This window comes from Boleophthalmus pectinirostris, unplaced genomic scaffold, assembly GCF_026225935.1.
Source record: "Boleophthalmus pectinirostris isolate CB_2022bp ecotype Guang Dong unplaced genomic scaffold, ASM2622593v1 HiC_scaffold_946, whole genome shotgun sequence".
NCBI classification, from domain to species: domain Eukaryota; kingdom Metazoa; phylum Chordata; class Actinopteri; order Gobiiformes; family Gobiidae; genus Boleophthalmus; species Boleophthalmus pectinirostris.
In genome coordinates, this window is record NW_026571557.1 from 1 (window position 1) to 25,000 (window position 25,000).

Sequence of the window (25,000 nt, forward strand, 5' to 3'; positions counted from 1 at the left end):
TTTACAAAAACAGTTTTACCATGTTATATGTTAATGTTAAGAGCTTTCCTCTTTGGTTTAAGTTTTGAAATTAATTCATCACAGTGGGCTATACTTAATTTTTGTAAGGAGGAAATTATTTTTGAAGAGAACACATTTAATTTTTGACCCATGTTTCTGACAACACCTGGTAACTGTTTCATCAATGTTATTACTCTCACCATTTTGACTCATCTGTTAAAGAGCTTTTAGTTGGTGATCAGAATAATGTGTGCATAAATGTTTCCATTAAACTTGTATAAAATCAAAGCTGAATCTTCCCAAATGTTCCGTTTATCTGTTCTTTTTTTTTTTTTTTTTTTTTTTCCTTTAAGATGAATGTGCCTACAGGGGATTGAAGATTTTTATTAGCAGAGTTGATCTATGTTTGTACATCACATAGCCTACTGCCTCCATGTGAAGTTTGATGAATCAACGACATGTGAGGGTTCAACCTGCAAGATGTTGATCTGAATCTATGTGGAGTGAATGCTTTTAGTCTGTGAATAAAAGTGTATATCTACCAAGACTCATTTTATTTCTGCATGTTATCTACATAAGCAACCATGGCTCACACCAACAATGTACCAGCACCACTATAAAGATGGAGCAACCCCTTCACACACGTGTCATGAAAAAAATTAATTGAAACCACTGAAACGTGAGCTCTGTATTGCGGTTCCTCGAGTAGACCACCTCAAATTCAAGATAAAGTGTTACACGTTGATGGTCTGACAGGGAAATTTTAATGTCATAGGAGAGAACCACAATATCGCCATATGATTTTCTATTTTTATCATTTAATGCACATATAATTAAAATAGAAATAGGCACTAACATTTTACAGCCCTGAAGGCCAGTACGAACAAAGACTTGACTTCTTGACTTTTTACATTCTTCATGTGGCATTAATGGAAAAGTTGGCCATTCTCTAAATCAGTGGGAGGACGACAACCGAAAGAGGGGAATGTGACCTTCCTAGCTATCAAATGATGTAACTTATTTTAAAAGGAATTAATTATTTCAACACACACTGTCAGCTGCAGGGGGCATAAAAGCGCCGCCTGCCCCCGGAATTTGGGAAGAAGAGGAGTAGAAGAAGCACCCACACGTGACTGGCGCTAACAAGAAGCAAGATGGCGGTGGCGGTGCGGAGCTTGCAGGACCAGCTTGAAAAAGCGAAAGAAAGCCTGAAAAGTGTGGACGATAATATTCGCAAATTGACTGGACGAGACCCAAATGAATCAAGGTAAACTAGTAATCTTTTTTTGTTTGATGTGTCAGGTTTTGTGTTGTGTCGTGTACATACGCAACACCGACATGATCAGCGTGACATTATACCATAGCCGCGGAGTTAGCCAGCGTTAGTTAGCCAACACTGCCCCCCCCCCCCACCTTTGGTATTGTGTCGTGTCTACGTAATTTGTTTTTGGCAGTATTTTCTATACAAAGATATTAGCACATATTCGAGTAGCATGAGCAATGATGGACATGTAGTAGCTTACTCTGTGCAGTTTAACTTATTCTTATTTGACCGTCGTTATCTGACTAGGCCACTCAGGCCTTGGGTTACGTGTTTGTTGCAGTCCAACTTTTTTGTTTAGCCCATTTTATAACCCACATCGTTTCCACATTGCTACCAACAATAATACAAAACATACTTTTAACTGTGTTATGCTGCAGAAATACATTTCGGACGATTTGTACGTAGTTGAGTTTTTAAAAAATGGTTCGGCGTGTGATTGTTATGACTATGTGTCAGATCCGTGCCTTTTTATGAGCTTTTAAAAAGTGTTATTTATGCTATCTTCACTTGTTACTTTTATTATTTTTAGACCGGGTCAACTCCGTCGGGTGGGCGGCCCCATGGCAGGCCCTGGAGGAGGTAGAGGCAGAGGAATCAACCTACTCAGGTAAACAAACCTCTTTTTAATTTTTAACAAAGGCAATCTACTATGTAGAGTAGGCGCCATCTTCTTAGTCCTCTCTGTACTCTACAGATGAGTCTGAATTCTGATGGACTGAATAATTATGGTATTAAATATGACTGTTATGCTTGTATATTTTGGAGGATAATTGCTGTTATATTTTCAGACGCAGTCTCTCCGACATAGGTACAGGTGGCCCCCCTGCCAAGCAGAGGGACATAACTGGAGCGCTCATGAGGTAAATACTTTTTGAACCAACATAAATTTTATTTTTGCTTTACATTACTAAAGTTAGTTGGGTAAAATTTCAATGCGTGTATTTCAGGCTGGCAGGAGGAGGAGACGCGAGGCCCCGGAGAGAAATGCGCCACGACAGCGACGCTGAGGATGATGACGATGTCAAAAAGGTATTTCTTCTATATAGTGCTGTTATTCAAAGATTTTGGAGTTTTGCTTTTTTCACATTGCATGTCTTCATTGTGCAGCCAGCGTTGCAGTCGTCAGTTGTAGCTACCTCCAAGGAGAGAACACGCCGAGACCTCATTCAAGACCAAACCATGGATGAGAAAGGCAAACAGAGGTAATACAGATTACAATTCCAGTTATTTTAGGTCAGTTGGCAAGTAATGACCATGGACCATACATTTTTTGTGTCAAGGAATCGGCGTATGTTTGGCCTGCTGATGGGGACCCTGCAGAAATTTAAACAAGAGTCAAATGTTTGTACAGATAAGGTAAGTGTAGTTGTTAGCACTTTTCACTTTTTGCTTCTATATTCACAACTTATGTCTGCATTACTTGCAACAGCAAAAGAGACGCTCAGAAATTGAGCAAAAACTCGAAGTTCAGGCAGAAGCTGAGAGGAAAAAGGTGGAGACTGAAAAAAGAGAATTGTTTGAAGAAAGACGAGCCAAACAGACTGAGCTGAGATTGCTGGAACAAAAAGTTGAATTAGCTCAGTTGGTACGTATTAACATGTTCACTGTTGCCATTAGCCTACTTAAATCCATTTGTCTAAAATCTTTATTCTTTTCATAGCAAGAGGAGTGGACCAATCACAATAACCGCCTGGTAAAATTTATACGCACTAAGACAAAGCCTCATATTTTTTACCTTCCTGGAAAAATGTGCTCTGCAACACAGAAACTCCTCGAGGACTCCACCAAAAAACTTAATGGTCTGTAGCTATTAAAATTCACAGTTGAATGTTATTTGCTTCAGTAAAAAGTGGCTTCATTATTCCTCATTGTTTTGGACAGATGTTTTTGAAGAGAGACGTCAGGCATTTGCCGAACACATCAGCAAGATGGAATCTCGCCCACGACGCCAGCTAAACCGTGACCAGGATGGCACCAAATTGACCGCAGGAATGGACCACACAGCTGAGGGTAAGCCAGCAGGTCAGGTAGTCAAGGTGAGGGGTAACAAGAGCCTAGCTGAGATGGAGGAAGAGGAGGAGGAAGAGGAGGAAGATGAAGAAATGCAGAAGGGGGCAGATAAGAAAATAGATGAGGGGAAGAATAATGTGGCAGATGGAGGGGAACAAGAGAAGGAAGAGGTGAAACGGGATGAAGAGGCAATGGAGGTTAGTGAGGCAGAAGCTGGGGTGAAAAAAGATGAAGAGCAGACAGCAGAGGGTAGAAAGGAGCAGGAGGATGTAGGTAACAAAGATGCTAGTCCAGATTCAGAAATGGAAGCAGTCTGTGAGCATGAGGAAAGGGAAGAGTCAGAACATAAAATGGAGCATAGTGAGTTACAGCATGAAGAGACATCAGTCTCTCCATCTGAAGTGCCTGCTGCCTATCAAGAAGCCCAAAATAAATGTGAGCAGCCCAATTTCCTTGAGGCTACAGCTCAGACCCAGGAGCCTTCCTCAGACACCAATCCACAGGCTCAATCCCAGTCGGAGTTTTTTGTCATACCTGGTCTAGAAGGACCCAGTGATGTTGCTGACAACCAGGTTTTAGAAGTACAACCACAGGAGGTAGAACCAGAGAGCACTGCAGAACCCACAAACGCAACTCTTCCTGATGAGAACACGAAGGAGAAAAGTGCTGGGAGAGGAAGGAAGAAGGAGAAGCAGTCAAGAAAGAGCCGCAGTCACAGCAGGAGCTCCTCTTCCTCCTCTGGATCTTCCTCCAGCGGCAGCTCCTCTTCATCTGGATCCAGCCGCTCTTCCTCCTCATCTTCTTCCTCATCCTCCTCCTCAAACAGCAGCAGCCGAAGCCGTAGTCGTGACAGTGAAAAACGTAAGAGGAAGGCATCAGAGAAGAGCAGAGACAGAAAGAAGAGGGGAGGTAGTAGAAGTGGAGGAAGGGACTCAAAGGGGTCCAAGGAGAGAAGAAAGAGGAGGTCCGAGGAGGGGAGGGGTAGGTCTTCCCGAGGTGATAGGGAGCATAAAGACAAAGATAGGAAAGATAAAAGGCGCTGAAGTGTCATCTATAGTAACCTAAGCCTTCAGTTGACCTATTAAATTTTAAACAAATTTTTCACCTTCAAATTTTAAACATAACGCAACTGATTTATTATTTTTTTTTAAGTATTACTGGTTATTTTATTTTTGTTTTTCCAATAATCAAATTGTGTCAATGAATCCCAGTAATCCTTGTTGGAATATCTTGTCCTGACTTTTTGGATTAGGATTTCTCGTGGCAGGGAGATCTGGTAGTTTCTTAGACATGATTCAGTGGAACCACGATTCAACAGTGTTCATCTTGATTAGCTATTCTGCCAGTTAAAACATGGTACCAGAGACATTTGCTCAAATATACTGTACATGGCATTGCCATTTTCACAATTCACAGTTGAATGTCAACCTTTGTACATTTGTTATTTGCTCATGTTTTTTTCTTTCTTTTGACCCTTTTTGTACCATTTGATTTATCAGCTTCAAATTAAAGATGGAAGTGCTGGTAAATGTTTTTGTATTGTTGGTATGTTGCAATCAGATTTCAAATGGGATAGTTCTTAATACATATAGGTAAGTCACATAAGATCTGGATCTAGTTGCTGAAATGTTAATCTGCATCAATAACTTAACCACAATGAAGTATATAACGCCTATTATAAAACAAGTCATAGGAAATTATTTAATAGGAAACTAACTATCGGTACAGTTTCCATAATATACATTGAAGAATGATATTAACAGCAAGGTTGTCAAAACTTGTCACCAAAGGCAGCATAAAGAAACATGCAGAGTGCACTGCACCATTAAGGCCTGGAGCATTAATTTTAGATCTGTAACACATTACAATGTTAATCGAGTTTGTTTTGTAATGGCTATGATCATTTTGGCCAATTCAGCAACTCAAGAGTTGCATTTGCCCCTGTGCCATAGTTTAGCCGCAGTTTATAATATGAAACAAGTCACTTTGAAGTCTTCAGATTTCAGTTTCTGGCTGGTCTGCAAGGTCACTTTGTTCGAAGTATCTGCAGAAATAAAAGAAAACATTTCAATTTCTTTTCTTCACACACATGTCAGATAGTTCATAATATTACCTGGCAACAAGGCAAATAAGCAAATTTAGAGCAGGTAGTTTTTCGTCATCTTGACTCTCCTGTAAAAAAAAAAAAAGTATTTCTTTATTCTGTAACAATAATAGTATGAATTGCTGGCTCTCTACCAATGTGCTTCGAAGGTGTGAACATCTTCTCGCCAGTTGTCTAATAGAGGAGTGGGCTTCAGGTATTAGAGGCTTTTCCAAACAGGCCAATAGTGCATATAACCAACGACCCTACAATATAAGGAGATTGTATTCTGTATCATACCATGTCATACAAGTCACTGAATGTTGTGAACGACTCACCAGCTGTGGGGCAAAGTCTTTTTCTTCAAACCAATTAATAAGAATGTCTAGAACCACCAGTACTGTTGACTGACAAATGTATAGATCATTAAGATGGGCATTTGACTGAATAAAACATAGCAATATACAAGTAAACAAGTACCTGGTTGAGCCTGCTGACAATGCTAAGGAATGGAGGGAAGCCCACCTAGTCAGAATACAGTCAGCTTGCTTATATTCTGATTGACCTTGAAAACATGACTGACTTTATGAGAGATGAGATTTTTTACCTGACTATAATCAAGTTCAGGAGTGGGTTCTGCTTCGGCATTGGAAGATGTTCCTAAACAGACTTTCCTCCCCAGACAAAACCTCCTCCAGCCCTCCTCATCAGTAATTTTGGGCTGTACAACAACAAGATAAATACATTAAATGTTTAATGAAAAAAAGTTTCTGAAGGAAACATGCTTACCATTTGCACATTGTCATCAAGCGACTGGCTACTCCAATGTGTCCTGTTTTTGGTAATGCTCTGAAAAATAATACTTATTGTAGTGAAACTTTCAAAATAAAACGTTTACCAGAAGTATTGTGTTATTCACCTGTCTGACATCTGAGAAGGTGCTAACTTGTTTCTGCTGCCAGCTGAGACTCGGAGAAAATCCTTTAGGAGCTGAATGACAGCTTGCAACCTTGCAGAGCAGAGAACAACTGAGCAAAGCTTCATTGTTTGTGTGTGTGTGTGTGTGTGTGTGCGTGCGTGCGTGCGTGCGTGTTTCATTACTGGGAAGGTATGCAAACCTACCGATGCGCTGACAGTTTGTTTCTTTGTTAGTTTCTTTGGATCGATCTGGGCTACCACCACATCAGGGCACATTGACGCTTCCAACCTTAACACAGAAAGGGGACAAATTATGCGGAATAAAGATAATAAGTGTAACCCACAAGATGAAGGTAATAGTAAAACAAACGTTAAAATGCACAATATTTTAGTTTATAGACCGTACTGGACTTGTCGCAGATATTCTTGGGGATTTCTTGGGGGCCCATTTAAATCCAACTCATCGTTAATATCTCTAAACTCCACAGGCAGGAGTCTTGGCATCAGCTCCTCGACGTCCGACTTCATATTGATCAAATTAATCACTTTTTGCAGACAGTTTACCTACAAACGTGAATGAGCAGCCATCTTTGTTTTTGTGCGCTGGTCGATGACGTAAATGTTATGCGCCGCTTCTTTCAGTAACCATAGCGACGTATCTTGTGTGGATTAAACGATTTTATTATAGCCCCGGAGCCAGACCCCTTCACCGCGATTATTTTGCTACCTTTTTCTTACTACGACTTTTCATTCGTGCCCACATCGGGACAACATTACACATTTGTTGTTTTTTTGTTTTTGTTTTTGTTTTTGTTTTTGTTTTTGTTTTTGTTTTTGTTTTTGTTTTTGATTTTTTATTTTTTATTTTTTGGTTTTTGGTTTTTGGTTTTTGGTTTTGGTTTGTTTTTTGTTTTGTTTGAGGACCCCCAAAACCCTTTCTGTGGGACCCACTTTGTGTGAAATGATATGAGTCTGTTAAAAATGCTGCTATAGTCACATTGACTGTCACATATTTCTGAAATTTGGAACAAAGAATCCTGGCATAATGAGGAATACAACAACATAACCTTACAGGGGTTTATGCATTTTTACAATAATTAGACTTTACATTTAACACAAGAGACCCCAAACTCATAACTTGACCACTTCTTTTCTTTCATACAAATAAAATGGCCTTTTATTTTAAATGTAAACAGTTTGCATTATACCTTTTAGGATGTTTTTTTTTTTTTTTTTTTTTTTTTTTTTTTTTTTAGGTTAATAATTACCCCCATTACACTAGCCTTAGGCCTATCTTATCTTGGTGCTCTCTCACACACCATTGACTCATCATGAGCTGCAGAGAGGCAATGTCCATTTGTTCCAACAGCTGGCCAAAGTGGGGATTTGTTTAGTATGGACACTTTTCCTTAAGGAAATCCTTTCACTGAGATTATGGCTACTTCCATGCTTTACTGGATTATTGGCCTTACTGTAACTCACTTTACTTCTGGATTGCTGTCTGACTACAAGATCTGTGGGGATGCAGAATGTGAAAGTAGGTATAATGTACTCCAACAAGTTTTCATTACTTTTGTTGTTTGTTTGTTTTTTGTTTTTTTCTTACATAACAAGCCAATTGTTTTTGCCAATTACTTTTATGTAGGTCGAATGAGCAGAGTGCAAGCTCTCGAGGATCACTACAGTCAAGACTGTCGCTTCCTGAGCTTCAGACAAGGAGATACAATCTTTGTATTCCACAAACTGACCGGAAAGAGAGAGGATCTTTGGGCAGGCAGTGTATGTACAGTGACAAAATATATGTAAAATAAGAATTAGGTCTACAAATTAAGACATATGTATTACTTTATTTTCAACATCACAATCACATATTTGCACTGTGAATCAAATAACATTTTTATGCAGAGCCCACAGTGATACAAAGCTGTTTTTGTTTTTTTCATCAGCTGTAAATATTTTACCCAAGCAATCACTTCGTACTGAAAATTTACATATCTACAATCGACACTGGAAATCCTAGTTACTAGGATGAAACAGTCTGAAAGGACTTACAGAATTTGTAAATCGATCTGCACAACACTAATACAGGTTAAATTAACGTGTCAAATATATTTTATCAGATTGACAGAAGGTTTGGATATTTTCCAAAAGCTGCAGTTAAAGAAGAAGAAATTTATGCAAAGGTTGAGAAAGTACTAGAAACACAAGTAAGTATCTTTTGTGTTTGTCATAACTAAAAGCTATACTTTTTTGTGAGTACATTTCAAGTAAAAATGTTGTGATTTTTTTTAACAGCAATCCGATTTCTTCTGTATGGATGAGAATGGCTATCCAATCGACACAACTGAAAAGGAGGATAATGCATATACTACTGACAAAGTAATTCTTCCAGAAGTTACTCAAACAACACCACCAACACTGGAAAGCCCTTCAGAGGACTCACATGAAACACCTATTCACAGAAAAAACAAAAGTGAACAAGATGAAGATGGAGAAAAAGTTGAAACTCCAAAAGACCAGTCTGGGTCATCTTCCTGGCTCAGATCATCAGTGACTGGACTATGGGGGCTTGTAAAAAAAGATGATTCAAGTACTAACCCTGAAGAAGAAACGACAAAGGAGATGGATGAATCATCTGTTGCATCATCAGTCACAGAGTGGTTAGGGTTGGGATCAAAACATAATGAAGAAAGTGGCAATGAACCAGGATCTCAAGACACTGAAGCCTCTGGTAATCTTGGCTCTACAATGACTGGCTGGCTCAACTTTGGCAGTGAAGTGAAAGAGCAAGACACTGCCCAAAGTGCTCAAGTTGACAATTCAGGTGAGACATTCAGGAGTAGGAAAATTGCTCTAGATTTTGAAGACAACCATTTGAATGAAGAAGAGAGCAAAGAGACCGGGACACTTGGATGGATTGGTAATGGGATTTCAAGTACATTTGGTTTTGGCTCGAATAATAAGGATTCAGGAGAAAGCAAATCTGAAGAAATTGAGAAAAAGTTGGAACCTACGTCAAATTCTTGGTTTGATGTTGGTATCACAGACATGCTGGGCTTTCGAAAAGATGCAGCTAAGGAGAATGGTAACAGGAGAGAAGATTTACCAGTGTCAGAACAAAGCACAGACACTCATCCCAATGTGCCACCACTTGAACAGATAAAACAACCAGAGGTAATGGATGAGAAGGCTGCACAAATAGGCAAAGATATAAAAGAATCAAATGATAATCACAATAGTGAAACTATTGCCATACAAAGCCTTGCAAGTAATCACAGGATAAAGCCAGAGCACAAGAAGTTGCATACATTGGATGCAACTTCCAAGGAAGATGTGTTTAAAAGTGCTGAATTTAAGGATCCAGAAGAGCTAGGTGAAGACATGACTATTTCGAGTAACAGTGAATCCACTTATGATTTTCAATCAATTTATGAACAAGATTCGCTGCCGTTGGAACACAGCATCACACTGGCAAAGATAGACTTAATATCAGAAAATATCACAGACTCACAGATGGATGAATTGACTCAAAATGGTTCAGAGTTTGAAATATCAGAGACAGAATTACAAATGAATGAAGGAGAGAGTATGCACGTTGAGGAATTAGATAACTCAAAGGTTAATGAGACAGAGAATTCAGAGGTAAACAAAGATCATGAGATGCAAGATACTCCAGGAGACCAAGAAAGTCATAAGGAAATGCCTAGTACAATTAAGCTGGTTAACGACATCCAGGACGATTTTAATGATAAGCAAGATATGAGTGAGGAGGTGACTGAAACAAAGCAGGATGTTGTGGATACAGAAGATTCGTCTAATGAACTCAAAGTTAAGGATGATGGAGATGAGGAGACACTTGTAGAGGACGAATTAGAGCAAATTAAGGAAAATTGTGAACAGGAAACCAGTGATAAAGCAGGACAATCAGAAGAGCAATATGTGAAGCCTGAAGAGTTGAAAAGCAATAAAGAGGTTATTGACAGAGAGAGCAGTGGAGAGATGGCACAGCATGAAGAAGAAAAGAACCTGGAATCTGTTGAGGAACCACATGAAGAAGAGAAAGATGAATTAAAAGAACATGAGCTGGTTAAAGAAACGCAAATTATATACACGGGTGAGGAGGAGGAGAACCCAGAAGAAGTGGCTCTGCTACAGGAAAGTAGCACCACAAATCTAGATACAATAAATGAACAGAAACGTGAGACTCATTATTACAGTTCTGAGGACATGCAACAACCTGCAGTGGAAGAAAATATTAATATTGAAGAGAATGTGCATAACTTGAGTCTCGAGGAACTACAAGAAATTGTGTCCAACAATGATCAAGTCTCCATAAATAGCAAGGAGAGTAGCCTAGAAAATGTTTATGAAGATAAAAATGAGTCAGTATTTGATCTATCAAAAGCTACTGAACTAGATGAACAAACTGCTGATTTGAATGTTAAGCAAGAGTATAGCGACAAATTAGTAAATATAAGTGATGATGTTGACATACACATAGATGAACTTAATAACAGACATAATATAGAGACTGATAACAGCAGTGGTAACAATAAGGTGGAAGAGGAAACAGAAGATGAACCCACAGTAACTTCAGATAGTAATAACAAAAATGTCACTAGTCCAGTCAATAGTGAACCTACTGTAGAGACAACAGTAGATGAGCCACAAGTCAGTATTAGTAGTAGTAAGGTGGCAGAAGATCTCACACTTGTAAATGATTCAAAAGATGATTCAACAATCTTTCCATCAACACAGACCACTATTTCACAAAGCCCCAGAGCAACCACTCTCAGTCCAAAAATACTACACAAGTTTTATAGCAATATTCTTACCTATATGAATGCAGATGAGGTAGTGATTCTAATACACAGTTTTGGTGAACATAAGATGCAGTTTCTGGATTATATTTTGGGCGGTCTTGACACAGCGACTGGTGAACATGAGGCTGATCTATCCATATTGTTGGATATAGAAAGACTTTTGAGTTACCACATGGAAACATTGATGACTCCTAGTGTTAGAAGTGATAGTGCTGTTCAAGAGGATAAGGAGAAAAACAGAACCTTCATTGCTCTGCAGAAACTAGAAATTGTTTTAGAAAAAGTAAAAGAGCAATTTAATATGATCAAAACTGACACTGTCAACAGTGAGCAAGGTATGGTTTTATTCATTTTTGTCATATAGGTCTACATTTTTTATGTATCCCCGTTTTTATAAAAAAAAAAAAAAAAAAAGTTGTTTTTTTTCTGTTGCAGAACAAGATAAGGACAAAGAAATAAATAATGAAATCTTGGAGGAAATGCATGATACAGGAGAAATCCAAGCAGAAGACCAAAGCCATGATATGGAAGGTAAAATCTGTTCTGTTTTGTTAACAATACTTCATATAAACAGTTTGAAACTGCATATATCTCTTAAGGAATGCCTAACAAGATTTTGGACGTCCTTGACAAGATGGCTACAGATGCTCTGACACAAACTCGTGCTACATGGGAACTCATCACCTGGTTTACTCTGCAGGTAAAGATACTCAAAAATGTGTCATATGATGTATATACATGCATAATATTAGATTTGTATCAGTGGAGTACTTCTTTAAGTAATTGTACTGCAAGTTATTGGCTGGAGACTTTCACATGTCAGTTGTCAAGCAGGCTCCTTCATAACATCGGTGACATTCCTTGCTCAGGCTGGCAGTATGATCTTACACTGTAGGCTACAAGTCAAGCCACTTGGCAAGAGATTCTGGGGCTAGGCTGTATTCCAAGTTTTGAGTGGAGTTGAGTTATCTGTGTGCCGCCATGGATGAGATTGAACCTGTATTGGTAAGTGCAGCCATATATTGAACATTGGCAAAATTAGGCCTACTAGTTATGAACTTGGACTAAACTTTCTGTAACCCATGTTTGTTTGGAGCCCTTGGCCACAGCTGGCTGTTAAACCCAAATAACGTTTTATGATACCCTTAACAATGGCATTATAACAGCTGATTACATGTACAAAAGAAATCACTGGTATAACTACTTCATATAATGTTCAACACCTGCTTATGTTAGTGGTGTCACAAATCGCTCCGTGGCAGTGTGGCAATCACCACCATTCGTGACGTAAAGATTGTACCATTTCCAAACGGGGGTTGTAGTACTATAGTTTGTCAACTATAGTAAAGCTTAAAAACAGCTTTGTCAGAATAGTTCTGCTACTGTTGCGTTGGTGGGTCTAAAATACATGTGGTAACTTTATAAAAACCCAAGCAATGCTAATAAAGCATATTGGTAGTAGTTTTTGCTTTAGGCCACCCCTATGATGTTTCGACAGGATGTGTTCACTACTGGAGCGTCAGTGTTGTGAAAAGGATGAGAGGTCGCCGCTAGCCGGCTATGGCTATGGCTTCATTATTTCTTACACCATTATGATAGAGAACGAGAAGATTCTTAAAAGTATCATCAGCTAAAAAGTTGCTAACATGGCGGATCTTCCAGCAAGTGAACAACTTGTCAACAAAGCGACGGCGTTTCAGGCGACGGCTGAGGCTTACTACAGCATTGCCGTAGAGAAAGTGAAGGATGTACGTAGGAGAACTGTGGCATGTATTTTAGCATAAGATTAGGTTACATACATAGTTTATTATTATTATTATTATTATTATTATTATTATTATTTTCTCGTTGGCATTATTAATTTCCTTAGTTTCTTCTTTGGTTGTACTGTATGCGCGCTTTAGATTTGTGTCATGTCAGTTTTGACCAGCTGGTTGGTTGTCAGCCGTGATGCTACATGGACAAGAAGACCCTGTGGTTCTACTATTGTTTTGCCTATAACAGTTGTTTTGTAGATGTACAACTTCAGTTGGGTCCATGTACCTGTAATCCTTTCAGGGTTGTCTTTTCCATTTCTCTGGTTTTGTTCTGGTTTTGTTCTGTTTATGTAAGCAATCCCGCACTGAAATGGTACAACTAGTGCTATGTTGAGTCTTCTTTCGTAAAATATCTCATCTTACTGATTTGTATTGAATTGTAAATAAAATCTCCTTTTCATTAAGTTAAACTAACCTACTTGAGCCATGTTCAGCCCTGTCTAAGAAATGATTACATCCTGCTTCTATGTAAACAACATTTTCTTTTGTTCTGTGTTTTCAGGTTGTATCTGCTCTGCCTGATGATATAAGACCTGGGCCAGATCTCTATGGAGTACCATGGGAACCAGTCATTATATCTGGCCTGGTGGGACTAATCACAATATTAATTTTTGTCTGTAGATGTTATAGTTCTGTAAGTATTTTTGCAAAATCAGCAAAACATCAGAATGTGTATGACTTTTTTAATAATATATATTCTGTTTTCTTTTTATTCAGGTCAAAAGCAGAATGTATCGAAGTAAGTGTTTTGTTAACTTATATATTTTTGTATTGACTTTGTCACTGAAAACAAATACAAAGAATAATTCATGTATTCAATCATTTTACTTCATTTTACTTTGTCTTTATTTTGTTTTTACTTTGTCTTTACTTCGTCTTTACTTCAATGTCTTTTTTCCTCTTGTAGGTAAAGAACGGCGGATGGCTGAACAAGTTGCAGAACTACTAGATGAGAAGTGCAAGGTTCTTGAGACCTTGAGTAAAGTTCAACAAGAGGTACATTTATTTACATTTGTTTAATCTAGTTAAATGTTTAAGTTAAATTAAAGTATTTATCTTGTATAACACTTGCAGTTTAATGAAGTAGAGAATTCACTCAGAGACAGTGGTGTCTTAGCCCAAACTCAAAGGACTATACAGCTGGAGGTAAGGCCTCTTTGTCATTACTTTGATGACTGTTGTCTCATGTCAGTTGTTTACTTTATTCAGTAATGTATAAAGTGATAATTTTACTCTCTAGTTTAATTGGAATGCTCTTTTTAGGCCAAAGCCAAACAGTTGGAACATACTAAAAGAGAGTTTGAGAATGATCTTGAACAACTGAAGGTCCAGTTGAATCAACAACGAGAACACAGGCTAGAACAAGAACAGAGGGTAACCGCTTTTTTATGCACTTGGATTTAATTTGATTGATTTTTTTTGGTGATTGGATAAATCACCAGTATTGTTTATGAATTTCAACAGCATATATTTTTTGTAATTCTCAGATAATGGCTCTGGAAGACAGTATTAAAACTTCTGAAGAGGAAACTAAAATGTTCCAGTCACAAGATGAACAGGTAATTCTAGCTCTTATTTTGTCCATTGCACTTTTATTTTATAAATTTTACACGTGTACTATTTTATTTATCACAATATATAGAAATTATATAAAAATATATAAAACCCAACTTTGTAGGCACAAACCACTCTTAAAGTGTATAGTATGAACAGTGACAGACTACAGAGGAACCTGGAGACAGCTGGGGAGGAGAATGCCTTGCTACAGGAGAACAACACACATGTAAGACCAGTCACTTAATGATAACATTTCAGCTCTAGCTGACTGTAAATGTTAAATTTGTGTTTTTTCTTTTGTAGTTGCGCCAACAGTTGGAAGGTTGGGCAGAACGAGTGAGTGAATTAGAACAAGAGATGAGAAGGTGTGAACATTCGCATAGTGGAATGCTGCAAGATGTTGCCACAAAGGATGAACGCATAACGGTACTTATCAGAAAAGTAGTCTGCTTTATTGATAAGTAGTATTAATACCTTATTTGCCCTTTCTGTAATAGTCTTTGACAGATCGGCTGCTGCAAATGAAAGCATGGGATTCAGACCTTGAGGAGGAACAAGGAGCTGAAGAGGAAGAAACTTTAAATGGACCTGCAGGATGTAAAGAGACCAATGGAAAACGAAATATTACAGGTCCACAGGGGCATCTCCAAAAAGTCCAAAAACTCATTCATGCCGCTAAGGTAAATACAAGTTTGAAAGAGTCAGCATTGCAATGAAGTCACTATTTCTTTGTAATTAACACAGTGTTTTTCTTTCATTTATTTTAGTTAAATGCAGACCTCAAATCAGTAGATGAAGACAAGGACCGCATTTTTGCCAAGTTAAATGATGAAGTTAAAGCAAAGGATGATCTTCAAGGTGACTGAAAGAACTGACACTTGTGTTGTAATTTGGTATAAAATTGGTCTCTGTGTGCACCTTACTCATTTATATTTACTGTGTTAGAAAGCATAAAAGATTTGGAAAGTGAGAAATTATCGCTACAGTCTGACTCTAAGCACTACACTGATCAGGTAACTTGCTAAAGTAGAATTGTGTTTATTCTTTTTTTTATTTTTTTTATTTAATATTATGTTTTTCTTAAGGTGCAACTACTGCAACAGAAGCTTCAGATTATGACAGAAATGTATCAGGAAAATGAACTAAAGCTGCATAGGTATATTTACACAACATAAAACAATCAGGAATCCACAACATGAAAAACATATTTAATTTTGGTTTGTAGACTGCTGACCGTTGAGGAAAAAGAACGTCTGCAGAAGGAAGAGAAGCTGACCAAAGCTGATAAGAATATAGCGATGGCGATGGAGGAACTTAATAATTATAGGTATGATAGCTCTGAATACCTGTAAGTCATAGTTAAATAAGTGCTCAGGCAACCTTCATGTAAATATAAATTTTTATTTTTAGACAACGAGCAGAAGAGATGGAGGAAGAGCTTGAGAAAACTAAACAGTCGTATCAGACTCAAATATCATCACATGAAAAGAAGGCTCACAATAACTGGGTAAATTCAGTGCAAGACTAAGAAACATGCATGTATTTGCCATTTTTATTTGAGCAAATTACACAAATGAACTATATTAATAAATGTGTATGTTTTTAATTAAATGTGTTGCAAAAACATTTTTTTCAGTTGGCTGCCAGATCAGCAGAAAGAGAACTTGCAGACATCAGAAGAGAGAATGCTCTTCTCAGACAAAAGCAAGTCTTGATTTTATTTTAAGATTTTTACTTAACAGACATTTTCATTAACAATAAAATTATGTTTTTCTTCAATCTGACCACAGACTTACAGACACACAATTCAAATTAGAAGCCATTGAAAAAGATCCATATGCTTTGGATAGCCTGGCCAGGCCATTGCCGTTTAGGGGTACTGTTGAGATTGCTGTATTCATATTCATAGTTTTCATAGTCTTAATGTCAAATATGTCAAGATTAGGATCTTCATTATTATGCTTTGTATTTACATTAGCTGAAAGATCTCCTTATGGGGCGTCTCCACTTGGCCGGCCTGCTTCTGAAACTAGAGCCTTTCTTTCTCCTCCAACGCTGATGGATGGTCCACCAAACAGATTATCTCCAAGAGGTGACTATTACGATTATAAATATAGAAAAGCATGTCACATTGCATGGTTGAACTAGGTTAATTTTAAGGACAGGCGTGCATTTGAGTGATTATGCGCTGCATTAATGCACTGCATTGCATGTATTGTGTTTTTTGTATAATATTTCTTTTCACTCCTCCTTAGTAATGCGCGGTCCATTAGAGCCTCTGCTTGGACCAGGGGATACAGAGCGGCCTGGAGGTTCTCATTCAGACAGTGGTTCAATCTCCCCCACATGGGAGAGGGATCGTAGGGGACCCCCACCAGGGCCCATGTCAGGGCCCCTGCCTGGGCCCCCAGGCCCCATGGCCCCACCAGGTAAGTCCTGGAAACAACATACCTACGTCATACCTTACGAAATTTTTTCTTGAAGAACTTATACTACTAAATGCTTGTTTGGCATGTGTTGTGATAATTGTTGGTGTTAAAACAACTTTATAAATGCATTGTATGAGTGCCTATTTGCAAAGGACTATTTAATGACAGTAGTAAATGTGCAGTTGCATGTTTTGCATTGCATTTACTGCATTTGAAAACATTTATGCCAAGAGATTTTGGTAATTAAAGAAAAATCACTGGAAAACTTTAACTTGCTTTGCAGGTTACATTTTCCCTGAACCAGGAGGGCCCATGTATAGAAGACCACCACCAGGACCAATGGGCCCTCATCCTACCCCTGGACTCCTCCCACCCAGGGGTGTCAGACCACCAGGACCACCTTTAGACATGGCAGGTGAGTGCCATCATTATAATCATTATACTACTTCAAAAATTGCTGTTGAACTCATTTTAAAACTACACACATATTGCATTGCAGATGGGCCTTATAGAGAAAACAGCTTGGGACCTGCTGAACATGATCTCAGAGAGGTCTGTGTCCAATGATGGTACCTATATATTTATTAATTTAATGTCTTTCTAATGTTATTAAAACACATATTTATGACTAATACAGGCAGGTCCTGGTGAAAGAAGGACTCCTCCTGAGGCAGATCTGCGAATGGGAGGCATGCCACCTCCAGGGCCTCTGATGGGGCCAATGGATGGTCCCTTTCCTCGTAGAGCACCTTATGGTCCTCCACCCCCAGAGTATTACCTGCCAAGAGGACCGGGCGGGCCCCCTATGCCAAGTTTGTGGTTTATGTTTTTCTACGATGCACATGCTGAATTCTTATCATGATGCCATTGTTCTGTCTTTCTAGTGTGGGGCCCTCCACCACCCCCTGGGATGATGTACCCTCCTCGTTTCCCTCCTGAAGGACCACCTCCACCGAACATGGGCCCATACAGCGGCCCTCCTATGCGACCCCCTGCACCTGATGGCCATCCTCTTCCATCCATAGCCCCTCCTCAACCACCTCCCCTTGCTCCGACACAGAGGCAGTCATCAGAAGAGCGCACACAGTCCCCTCAAGATATAATTTGAATCGTTTCTAAGAATAAAATGAACAGGTTTTACTCTGTATGTTGCTAAATTATTCCCCAATTTGATTTACATTGATTATGTCCTCTTATTTGCCTTTTAGCTGTAAGTTAAGTGGAAGGGCTGCATTACATTATAAAAAGGACTTTGGATGGCATTTCACTATTGGACATGTATATTGATCTGTGGGTCAATGAAAGATGGTTTTATTTTGTATTTTAAAGAAACTTTGTATTGAATGTGGTCTGAGACATGGTCCCTCATTTTAAATTTCCAAATAGGACATTTTAAGGAAGTATTAACTAAAACAAAATGCCATGTTTTAGCATAGCATGAGTTTGCCTTTGTTGTTTAACATGGGTCATCTTGTTACATTAATGTCATATGCTTAAAAGCTATAGCTATAGCTCTCGCAGTAATTACTAAAACAGGATCTGATTTTTTTGAGAGAAAAACCTTTATTTGTGAATTTTGTAAAAAATAAAAAAATAAATTAATAAAGAATATGAAAGATAAAGACTTCAATTTTAAAATTTAGTGTGTATGTATGACTAACTAAACTACACCACCAGCATAATAGGATATAAGCTACATCAAGTTTCTTAAAGTTTGACACATGAACTGAACTAGTCATTCTGTTCAAATACAGCATGTGGTTTGCCTGACCAGGTAACTTAAGGATAGCCCCCTGAGGTGTGGCATCTCTTTCAATTAAGGGAGTCAACTTTTTCTTTCTTGGTAAACTTGGTAGCTTTTTTTCTAGTTACTTGAAGGATATAGAAATGAGAAGGCATGGTTTCACTTTCTTCTCTATATATACTATATTAGGTGTAAAATGGCATTACATTTAAGGTCTATATATTACTTAGAAGAGTACTCGTACACACTATGAGTACAAATTTCCAACAAAGATAGTCCTGACCAAGCCTAGCTCAAGATGTAGAAGTGATGCAGTCATTGGTCCTGAAAGGTTGACCCAGAAAATGGCATGTAAAGATAATTTTTTAACTATTTTCTTAACTACTATATCAGAAGTATTCTTTATGAAAAAAAATGTATTTGCAAACAAATAAAACAAGAGACTGAATAGGCAGACTTACTTTGTACAATAAACAGATCGAGTGAATCAACATTGAATACTACATAACATTACAAAACTTAAATTGAAAAAGTGAAAAAAAAAAAAAACATTTAGAAAACATTTGTATACTCAAGAGTTACAAAGAACAATTTCTATAAAATACCAATTGCCAAGTGAGCAATATGAGTGGAAGCTTCTTTGCGGATAGGAGGTAGATCGTTATAATACTTAGTGGCTGGCATCATTCTGTGTATATCATATTTTTTTTTAAGTTATTTTCAAACTAATAACACCTGATTGTAAAAGCACATATGTGCACTTATGTATCATTTCAGAAGCTGAACACTCCAAAACCACCACCACAAATCCATCCGCATATATTATATACTAAATTAAATGTGGATATGTAAAAATGCAACATTTAACAGCAATTTTCAGGTAATAAATTTGACTTAATTTAAAAAATATATATAATTCAATCGTTGCAACCTGAACAAATAAATCCCTGCGTACAAATGAGCTATAGTCTGTGTTGTGGGGACATTGATTGTAGTTGTCTCTTTGTCATGGACATTCATAGACAGATAGATGCTTCAGCAGTTGAGTATAGGTCTGTTTCTGTCTGGTCTGAGTGGGAACACGGAGCTGTCATGGTCATTCTTTCCTCGGTGGGGCCCAAGGGTGGCCACAGCCTAATAGACAATGTAGATACAGACACTTAAACACAACAAACTTAACAAAAGAAGACAAAATCCATTGTGCAGACCTTTCTGATAGCTGTCCAGTCCTCCAGAATGTCCAAGTCAGGTAACATGTATACTATATATGGACGTGAACAAGTTAAGAAAAAACACACAACAAATTCTTTAGATGTCTGTTCCCAGTGTGAAAAAGCAGTGTAAACAACCACCATAAAACAAGGATATCAGACACCACTGAAGGCCGTCTCCTCTTCTTGTCTGGACTTAAAGCATCACGCCTTTTTTTCCGTCCAGACAATTCGTCATTCCAGAGTTCTGAAAGAAATAGAAAGTTAAGTTAAACCTATATCAAATTAATTTTTCTTTTTGCTTTAAGAAAGAGTTCACATGTTCTCGTCATCTTTGAAAGAGTTTCCACTGCTTGCTAAGGTGGTCCTCATCCTAACACATTCAGAAATTCTCCTACACCTACAATAAATGCACATGTCCAAAACAGTATTACTGTACCTGACGTGATATCTATGCTGTGCCGGTCTTCTTCTAGTCTTCTAATTTTTTCCTCCAGTTCATTCTGCACTGTATCAAACAGTAGCAGCTTCTCACTCTATGTACAGAAAGAAAAATATAAAAAATAAAGTCAAGTGAGTCAATGCATTTTGTATGCTTGTGTAATTTACCTCCCAGTGTTGGCTTGCTGCTTGGATCTCGCATTCATACTTGTTCTTCACAGATTCAAGACATAACTCTTTATAGATACCTTCAAAATGCCATAGCAAAGACATACATCAGAGCCTGTAACAGTACTCTGCCTGAATATAAATATGTATTTAAGTTACCTGCCACTTTAGTGCGGACTTGCATGTTTTCAAGCAATACAGCAAGAGGCTCTAGGTACTCTGATGCCTTGCCAGCCTCTACCTCAGAAAGTTTGCTGTTTATTTGGCTTAATCGTTCCCGGTACAACCTGTGGAAAACATTCATGAGCTTCAAAAGGTTTTTCGTATTCTATGTTATGTTTCAGTCTTACTGGTCCTTGAGATCTGTAAATTGTTTTTCCAAAGTTGACATTTCATCCAAACATTCCATCCGCCTTCTCTCACAGTCCTCTTCATCCATTTCTGTAAAAATGCAAAAGGAGATACAGAATATTCGTTTGAGAGTCTTGTCCTATGATTAAGTTCACTATGATTAAGTTCACTATTTTACCAGAGCTATCACCATCTTCAGAGACAGACGAGGTGTCAGAATCGTCTTCGTCAGAACTGGACGCCTCATGTTCATGTTCTTCGACTTCCATCTCTTCTGCCGTATTTTCCTTCTTTTCACGATCGCGATGGACGGGCATGTTACCTACAAAAAATTACATATATTAGTTAAACGTTGAAGAGATGTACAATGCACAAACGACACAGTACTATAAAGAATATTGCGTTCAACATGTTGGGTGTATTAGCAGTTGTTAATGATAAAGTTTTACATTTTCATCAGGCCAAAACTATAAAAAAAAACCTGAACCAATTATCCAACTCAATTCTTGACGAAAATAAAACTAAAAAGGGGAAACAAAAAACGATAACACTGGAGCCCAGAGCGTGCCACACATCGAGCTAACGATGGATTTGGCTTTGTGTATGATTTATCCTGAAACATTTAAACAGTAAATGCAATAGTAATTGCAACAGCTTATTAACTTATCTGAGCACCCACCTGAATTAATATCAAGCCGATTTTTCAGCGGGAGCAGCACTACACAATTGACTCGCTTGTGCTAAGCTAAAAACAAATCTCGCCGCTCTTCCCTGGCTAAGGAAGTGTAGTTTTTGGAACTATAAGGCCTTACTAGTAGATTGATCACTAACAACTACGTTACCCAGCATTCCACGCGATAGACCTATTTAGATGCAAAATGCACAAATTAAATTGTTATATGGTAAGGAAGGCGCACAGAGTCTGTTCAGCAAAATATGTAACAGTTTATGGAGAATGTGGAACTGTGTAGGGGCCATAGACTCTTTGGTAGGGCCGCTATCGTTGAATGTCTCTGTTATCCATTACTTTGTTTGTTTCCCCACTTCTTCCGCCATGATGTTAAGTTAGCAGCAAAGCTATGCTCGACTAGCAGTCAGCCTGCGGAATGTTTTGAGAGGGGCTGCAATGGATGGATGCTTGGCCACCTCGCAACATTTCTGGCCAGACTATACAAAATAATATACAAAATGATCTTGATTCGACAAACATTATCATTTTATGTATTTATAGTGGCTACGGGAAACTGCCATATAGAAGCGATGCGTTAATATAATTTTAGAAAAGAGCCTTTTAGTCATAACACAACGATTACCTCTAGGTGAAACAGTTTTAAGTGGCTACAATCTGCTAGCCCCTCCTTGCTGTCTACCAACGCAGTCTTCTTAGGTTCTCTGCCTTAGGCATGTTTTCCAAAAAGCCTCATGGAGATGTCAAAAAATCAACACAGAAAGTGTTGGATCCAAAGAAGGACGTATTAACAAGACTGAAACATCTAAGAATTGTTATTGGTAAGTTAAAGATCTTTGACAGCTAACAGGTTAGCTTGACTGTACAGAGAGCCAACCGATCACCAAAATTCCTTTAAGTGGCTGCTCATACAGTTTTGTGTTTTTCATAAAAGGTTTAAGGTGTTCTGATAAATTCAAACTGAATTTGTAAATCGGCACAGTCCAATTATAAATCATTTTAAATTGATGCAGCATTTGCTCTCTTGTTTATCTTTTGCTACTTATCAATCACTGTTTTATGTCTAATGGACTGCTACGGTAGTAAGCTATTTCAGTAGCTATAACTTATAAACTAACCTTGTTATAATGTAAATGTTGTATAATAATAATATGCTTGCTTCCTTTCATGATGATTTTTGCAGTCAATTAATCACTTGTGTCACTTGTGGGTGTGTCTTTGTATTAGACATAAGCCTGGGCATGACAAAGGTTTGAGAAGGATTACACCACAGCACAACGGTTTCTGTGTTGCTAAAATACTGTAAAAAAAATATGTGGTCATACAAATGTGTGAATAGTGTTGTAATGGAGGAAGTTGTATTTAGCTGACATTTCTAGTTATTTTCAATAAGTCATCAATTGCTATGTCCATTTATACGCAGGTGAATTCCTTGCTCATTTCTTCATCAGGGATCACCACAGTGGAACAGCCACATTGTAATTTGGTAGATCTTTGCATCAGATGCCCTTCCTGTCATAATAACAATGACTGGAGTGCACAATTGCCATGTTGTGTATGTTTAGTGACACATCATAAACATGCTTCTCAGGTGATGTTGGAAGGCTTACCAACCCCACTGTTACTTCGACCTATTGCTGAACAGAGTGGGAAAAGGTTTACTATTTCCTCTCTCTGTACAGTACAGTAGCACCACTTCCTGTTGCTATTGTTAGGGCTGCTGGAAAGAGTTCATGTGTGAGTCTTGCACAGACAGACAGGGGTGTGCCTCCTGTGAGTGCTCTAGAGGAAAAACATTGATGACAATCACAAAGACAAACACATTAGTATGCTTAATGTTTGACAAGAGTACAAAAACACCATTTATTAACCAACCTTAATCTGTAAACAAACAGAAAATACTAGCATTAGCTTTACAACTGTAGGAGCTATATATTTTATTTGACTATGTCTACCTACTATTTAGGGACACAGTTGGGTCATGTTTATGGAATGTAAAATCAACAACATCTTACATATAGTTCCTTTAATGTCCCACATTTAGCAGAACTTTACAAGTGTTTACTTCCTATATTTACTTCCTATATTGTTGAGTCAAATGTGTATGATTGCAACTTGGAACACAATACACAAAACTGCATAAATGTAATGGAAATCAAAAAAATATTAGAAGAAATAAACATACATTGTGAGCATATCACAGTATTTAACAATGGTCATGTAACTGACACCCACCTTGCCTACATATGATTGTCTGATTCTACAGAGAATGACAGCCATGTCTATGGCAGTTGTGGGTTACCAACATTATAGTGTGAAGATTGAGTGAATAATTAATCATTAAGTGAAAAGCGATTCTGAGTAGCCCCAAAACCAGTATAGAACCAATTTATTATTTTGTTTATAACCTTTTTCTCACTTTTCAGAAAACGCTGACGCATCAGATTTGAAGCATTTCTTTGATGTGAACTACTCGCATATCTACTATGTATTCTTTGAAAACTTTGTAACCATAGAAGTGAGCCTTAAACAAAAAGGTAAGCTTTATTTGTCAAATCTGAGAAGTGAAAAAACAATGGACTTTCTTAAACATAATCTTTTGTTTCAGGTCACAAGTCACAGAGGGAAGAGCTAGACTCTATTCTCTTCATCTTTGAGGTAATTAAAACTTAAGACCTTATGTGGTTTCAGACTTTCAATGTTTAACATAACATTGTCAAAGATTGACCTTAGACTAATAAAATGTGTGGCATTCAGCTCCAGAATGTAGGCACTGAAACCTTGATAAGATATCAGAGCTCGCTCATCTTTCTTTCATTTCTAACTTTAATGTTGCACACTGTTTTTAGATTCACAAATTATTATTATTATATTATTTTAGAAAATCCTTCAACTTCTTCCTGAGAGAATCCAGAACAGATGGCAGTTCCACAGCATAGGTAACAAGCACAAGATATTTTAACTAATTTAAAAGTTTAACAATAATAAACAAGTATTCAATCCTGCTGTGTAATTTTACAACCATCTACTACCCACATACAAAAAATTTCTTATAATTAACCTTGTCATTTAGGACTCATCCTCAAAAAACTACTGCATACTGGAAACTCTCTGAAGGTACAGTGCTCAGGATTCTGTGATTTATTTATTTTTTAATTTTTTGTAAAGATTTCTTCACCTTTCCACTATTTGTCTTGTCATGCAGATTCGTCGAGAGGGTGTGAGGTTGTTTCTGTTATGGATGCAGGCTTTACAGAGCAATGCCGAGCGAGAGCAGCTCTGCATGTTTGCTTGTTTGATTCCTGGTTTTCCAGCTCCACTCCTCCATGGCACCCCACGTACTCTGGACACTTTGATCAACCCTCCACTGAGCTTGACAGAGAGTTAGCGAATTAAAATTTTACATGTATTTTGTTTATTCAGTGTTACTTTTTGC

The 25,000-nt window shown here is 37.8% G+C and overlaps 6 protein-coding genes across 6 annotated transcripts; 4 read left to right on the top strand and 2 right to left on the bottom strand.

The window, feature by feature from the left end:
* Positions 1 to 1,109: 1,109 nt before the first annotated feature.
* Positions 1,110 to 4,863, top strand: pnn (pinin, desmosome associated protein). The gene is made up of 9 exons (XM_055148142.1): positions 1,110 to 1,267; positions 1,854 to 1,931; positions 2,113 to 2,184; positions 2,272 to 2,353; positions 2,432 to 2,526; positions 2,605 to 2,680; positions 2,754 to 2,909; positions 2,985 to 3,123; positions 3,206 to 4,863. The coding sequence occupies exons 1-9, from the start codon at positions 1,155 to 1,157 to the stop codon at positions 4,375 to 4,377; spliced, it is 1,983 nt and encodes a 660-aa protein (XP_055004117.1). The 5' UTR covers positions 1,110 to 1,154; the 3' UTR covers positions 4,378 to 4,863.
* A 146-nt stretch (positions 4,864 to 5,009) lies between these two features.
* gemin2 (gem (nuclear organelle) associated protein 2) lies at positions 5,010 to 6,935 on the bottom strand. Its single transcript, XM_020919579.2, has 10 exons — positions 6,742 to 6,935; positions 6,540 to 6,624; positions 6,337 to 6,426; positions 6,207 to 6,266; positions 6,025 to 6,138; positions 5,898 to 5,942; positions 5,756 to 5,824; positions 5,573 to 5,683; positions 5,448 to 5,506; positions 5,010 to 5,378 (listed from the first exon to the last, which is right to left on the bottom strand). Exons 1-10 carry the CDS (start codon positions 6,861 to 6,863, stop codon positions 5,330 to 5,332), a joined length of 804 nt encoding a protein of 267 aa, XP_020775238.1. The 5' UTR covers positions 6,864 to 6,935; the 3' UTR covers positions 5,010 to 5,329.
* A 731-nt stretch (positions 6,936 to 7,666) lies between these two features.
* LOC110155368 (transport and Golgi organization protein 1 homolog) lies at positions 7,667 to 12,140 on the top strand. Its single transcript, XM_020919466.2, has 7 exons — positions 7,667 to 7,872; positions 7,981 to 8,114; positions 8,456 to 8,542; positions 8,631 to 11,493; positions 11,594 to 11,689; positions 11,758 to 11,858; positions 12,028 to 12,140. The coding sequence occupies exons 1-7, from the start codon at positions 7,770 to 7,772 to the stop codon at positions 12,091 to 12,093; spliced, it is 3,450 nt and encodes a 1,149-aa protein (XP_020775125.2). The 5' UTR covers positions 7,667 to 7,769; the 3' UTR covers positions 12,094 to 12,140.
* Positions 12,141 to 12,671: 531 nt separating this feature from the next.
* LOC110155367 (MIA SH3 domain ER export factor 2) lies at positions 12,672 to 18,599 on the top strand. Its single transcript, XM_055148141.1, has 23 exons — positions 12,672 to 12,906; positions 13,478 to 13,609; positions 13,693 to 13,714; positions 13,883 to 13,971; positions 14,050 to 14,121; positions 14,239 to 14,349; positions 14,463 to 14,534; positions 14,654 to 14,758; positions 14,836 to 14,958; positions 15,030 to 15,212; positions 15,300 to 15,390; positions 15,478 to 15,545; positions 15,618 to 15,688; positions 15,758 to 15,859; positions 15,943 to 16,039; positions 16,169 to 16,236; positions 16,323 to 16,408; positions 16,511 to 16,624; positions 16,788 to 16,961; positions 17,245 to 17,376; positions 17,461 to 17,513; positions 17,599 to 17,773; positions 17,846 to 18,599. Exons 1-23 carry the CDS (start codon positions 12,805 to 12,807, stop codon positions 18,067 to 18,069), a joined length of 2,466 nt encoding a protein of 821 aa, XP_055004116.1. The 5' UTR covers positions 12,672 to 12,804; the 3' UTR covers positions 18,070 to 18,599.
* A 109-nt stretch (positions 18,600 to 18,708) lies between these two features.
* brms1la (BRMS1 like transcriptional repressor a) lies at positions 18,709 to 21,688 on the bottom strand. The gene is made up of 9 exons (XM_020919670.2): positions 21,556 to 21,688; positions 21,055 to 21,198; positions 20,876 to 20,966; positions 20,685 to 20,812; positions 20,526 to 20,605; positions 20,356 to 20,452; positions 20,074 to 20,163; positions 19,914 to 19,978; positions 18,709 to 19,839 (listed from the first exon to the last, which is right to left on the bottom strand). Exons 2-9 carry the CDS (start codon positions 21,191 to 21,193, stop codon positions 19,741 to 19,743), a joined length of 789 nt encoding a protein of 262 aa, XP_020775329.1. The 5' UTR covers positions 21,194 to 21,198; positions 21,556 to 21,688; the 3' UTR covers positions 18,709 to 19,740.
* A 252-nt stretch (positions 21,689 to 21,940) lies between these two features.
* Positions 21,941 to 24,952, top strand: LOC129407364 (ral GTPase-activating protein subunit alpha-1-like). The gene is made up of 6 exons (XM_055148143.1): positions 21,941 to 22,385; positions 23,991 to 24,101; positions 24,173 to 24,222; positions 24,446 to 24,503; positions 24,638 to 24,681; positions 24,770 to 24,952. Exons 1-6 carry the CDS (start codon positions 22,280 to 22,282, stop codon positions 24,950 to 24,952), a joined length of 552 nt encoding a protein of 183 aa, XP_055004118.1. The 5' UTR covers positions 21,941 to 22,279.
* Positions 24,953 to 25,000: the final 48 nt, after the last annotated feature.

Coding starts and splice junctions, on each gene's coding strand:
- pnn (XM_055148142.1), top strand. CDS start 1,155: ATGGCGGTGGCGGTGCGGAGCTTGCAGGACCAGCTTGAAAAAGCGAAA. Junction 2,185..2,271: donor ATAACTGGAGCGCTCATGAG/GTAAATACTTTT, acceptor CGTGTATTTCAG/GCTGGCAGGAGGAGGAGACG. Junction 3,124..3,205: donor CTCCACCAAAAAACTTAATG/GTCTGTAGCTAT, acceptor TGTTTTGGACAG/ATGTTTTTGAAGAGAGACGT.
- gemin2 (XM_020919579.2), bottom strand. CDS start 6,863: ATGAAGTCGGACGTCGAGGAGCTGATGCCAAGACTCCTGCCTGTGGAG. Junction 6,427..6,539: donor AACAAACTGTCAGCGCATCG/GTAGGTTTGCAT, acceptor CTGCTCTGCAAG/GTTGCAAGCTGTCATTCAGC. Junction 5,379..5,447: donor CTTATTTGCCTTGTTGCCAG/GTAATATTATGA, acceptor TTATTTCTGCAG/ATACTTCGAACAAAGTGACC.
- LOC110155368 (XM_020919466.2), top strand. CDS start 7,770: ATGGCTACTTCCATGCTTTACTGGATTATTGGCCTTACTGTAACTCAC. Junction 11,690..11,757: donor CCAAAGCCATGATATGGAAG/GTAAAATCTGTT, acceptor ATATCTCTTAAG/GAATGCCTAACAAGATTTTG. Junction 11,859..12,027: donor TCACCTGGTTTACTCTGCAG/GTAAAGATACTC, acceptor TTCCTTGCTCAG/GCTGGCAGTATGATCTTACA.
- LOC110155367 (XM_055148141.1), top strand. CDS start 12,805: ATGGCGGATCTTCCAGCAAGTGAACAACTTGTCAACAAAGCGACGGCG. Junction 13,972..14,049: donor TGAGTAAAGTTCAACAAGAG/GTACATTTATTT, acceptor TAACACTTGCAG/TTTAATGAAGTAGAGAATTC. Junction 16,625..16,787: donor AAACAGATTATCTCCAAGAG/GTGACTATTACG, acceptor ACTCCTCCTTAG/TAATGCGCGGTCCATTAGAG.
- brms1la (XM_020919670.2), bottom strand. CDS start 21,193: ATGCCCGTCCATCGCGATCGTGAAAAGAAGGAAAATACGGCAGAAGAG. Junction 20,164..20,355: donor CAGCATAGATATCACGTCAG/GTACAGTAATAC, acceptor TATTTCTTTCAG/AACTCTGGAATGACGAATTG. Junction 19,840..19,913: donor ACTGGACAGCTATCAGAAAG/GTCTGCACAATG, acceptor ATTGTCTATTAG/GCTGTGGCCACCCTTGGGCC.
- LOC129407364 (XM_055148143.1), top strand. CDS start 22,280: ATGTTTTCCAAAAAGCCTCATGGAGATGTCAAAAAATCAACACAGAAA. Junction 22,386..23,990: donor ACATCTAAGAATTGTTATTG/GTAAGTTAAAGA, acceptor CTCACTTTTCAG/AAAACGCTGACGCATCAGAT. Junction 24,504..24,637: donor ATGGCAGTTCCACAGCATAG/GTAACAAGCACA, acceptor CTTGTCATTTAG/GACTCATCCTCAAAAAACTA.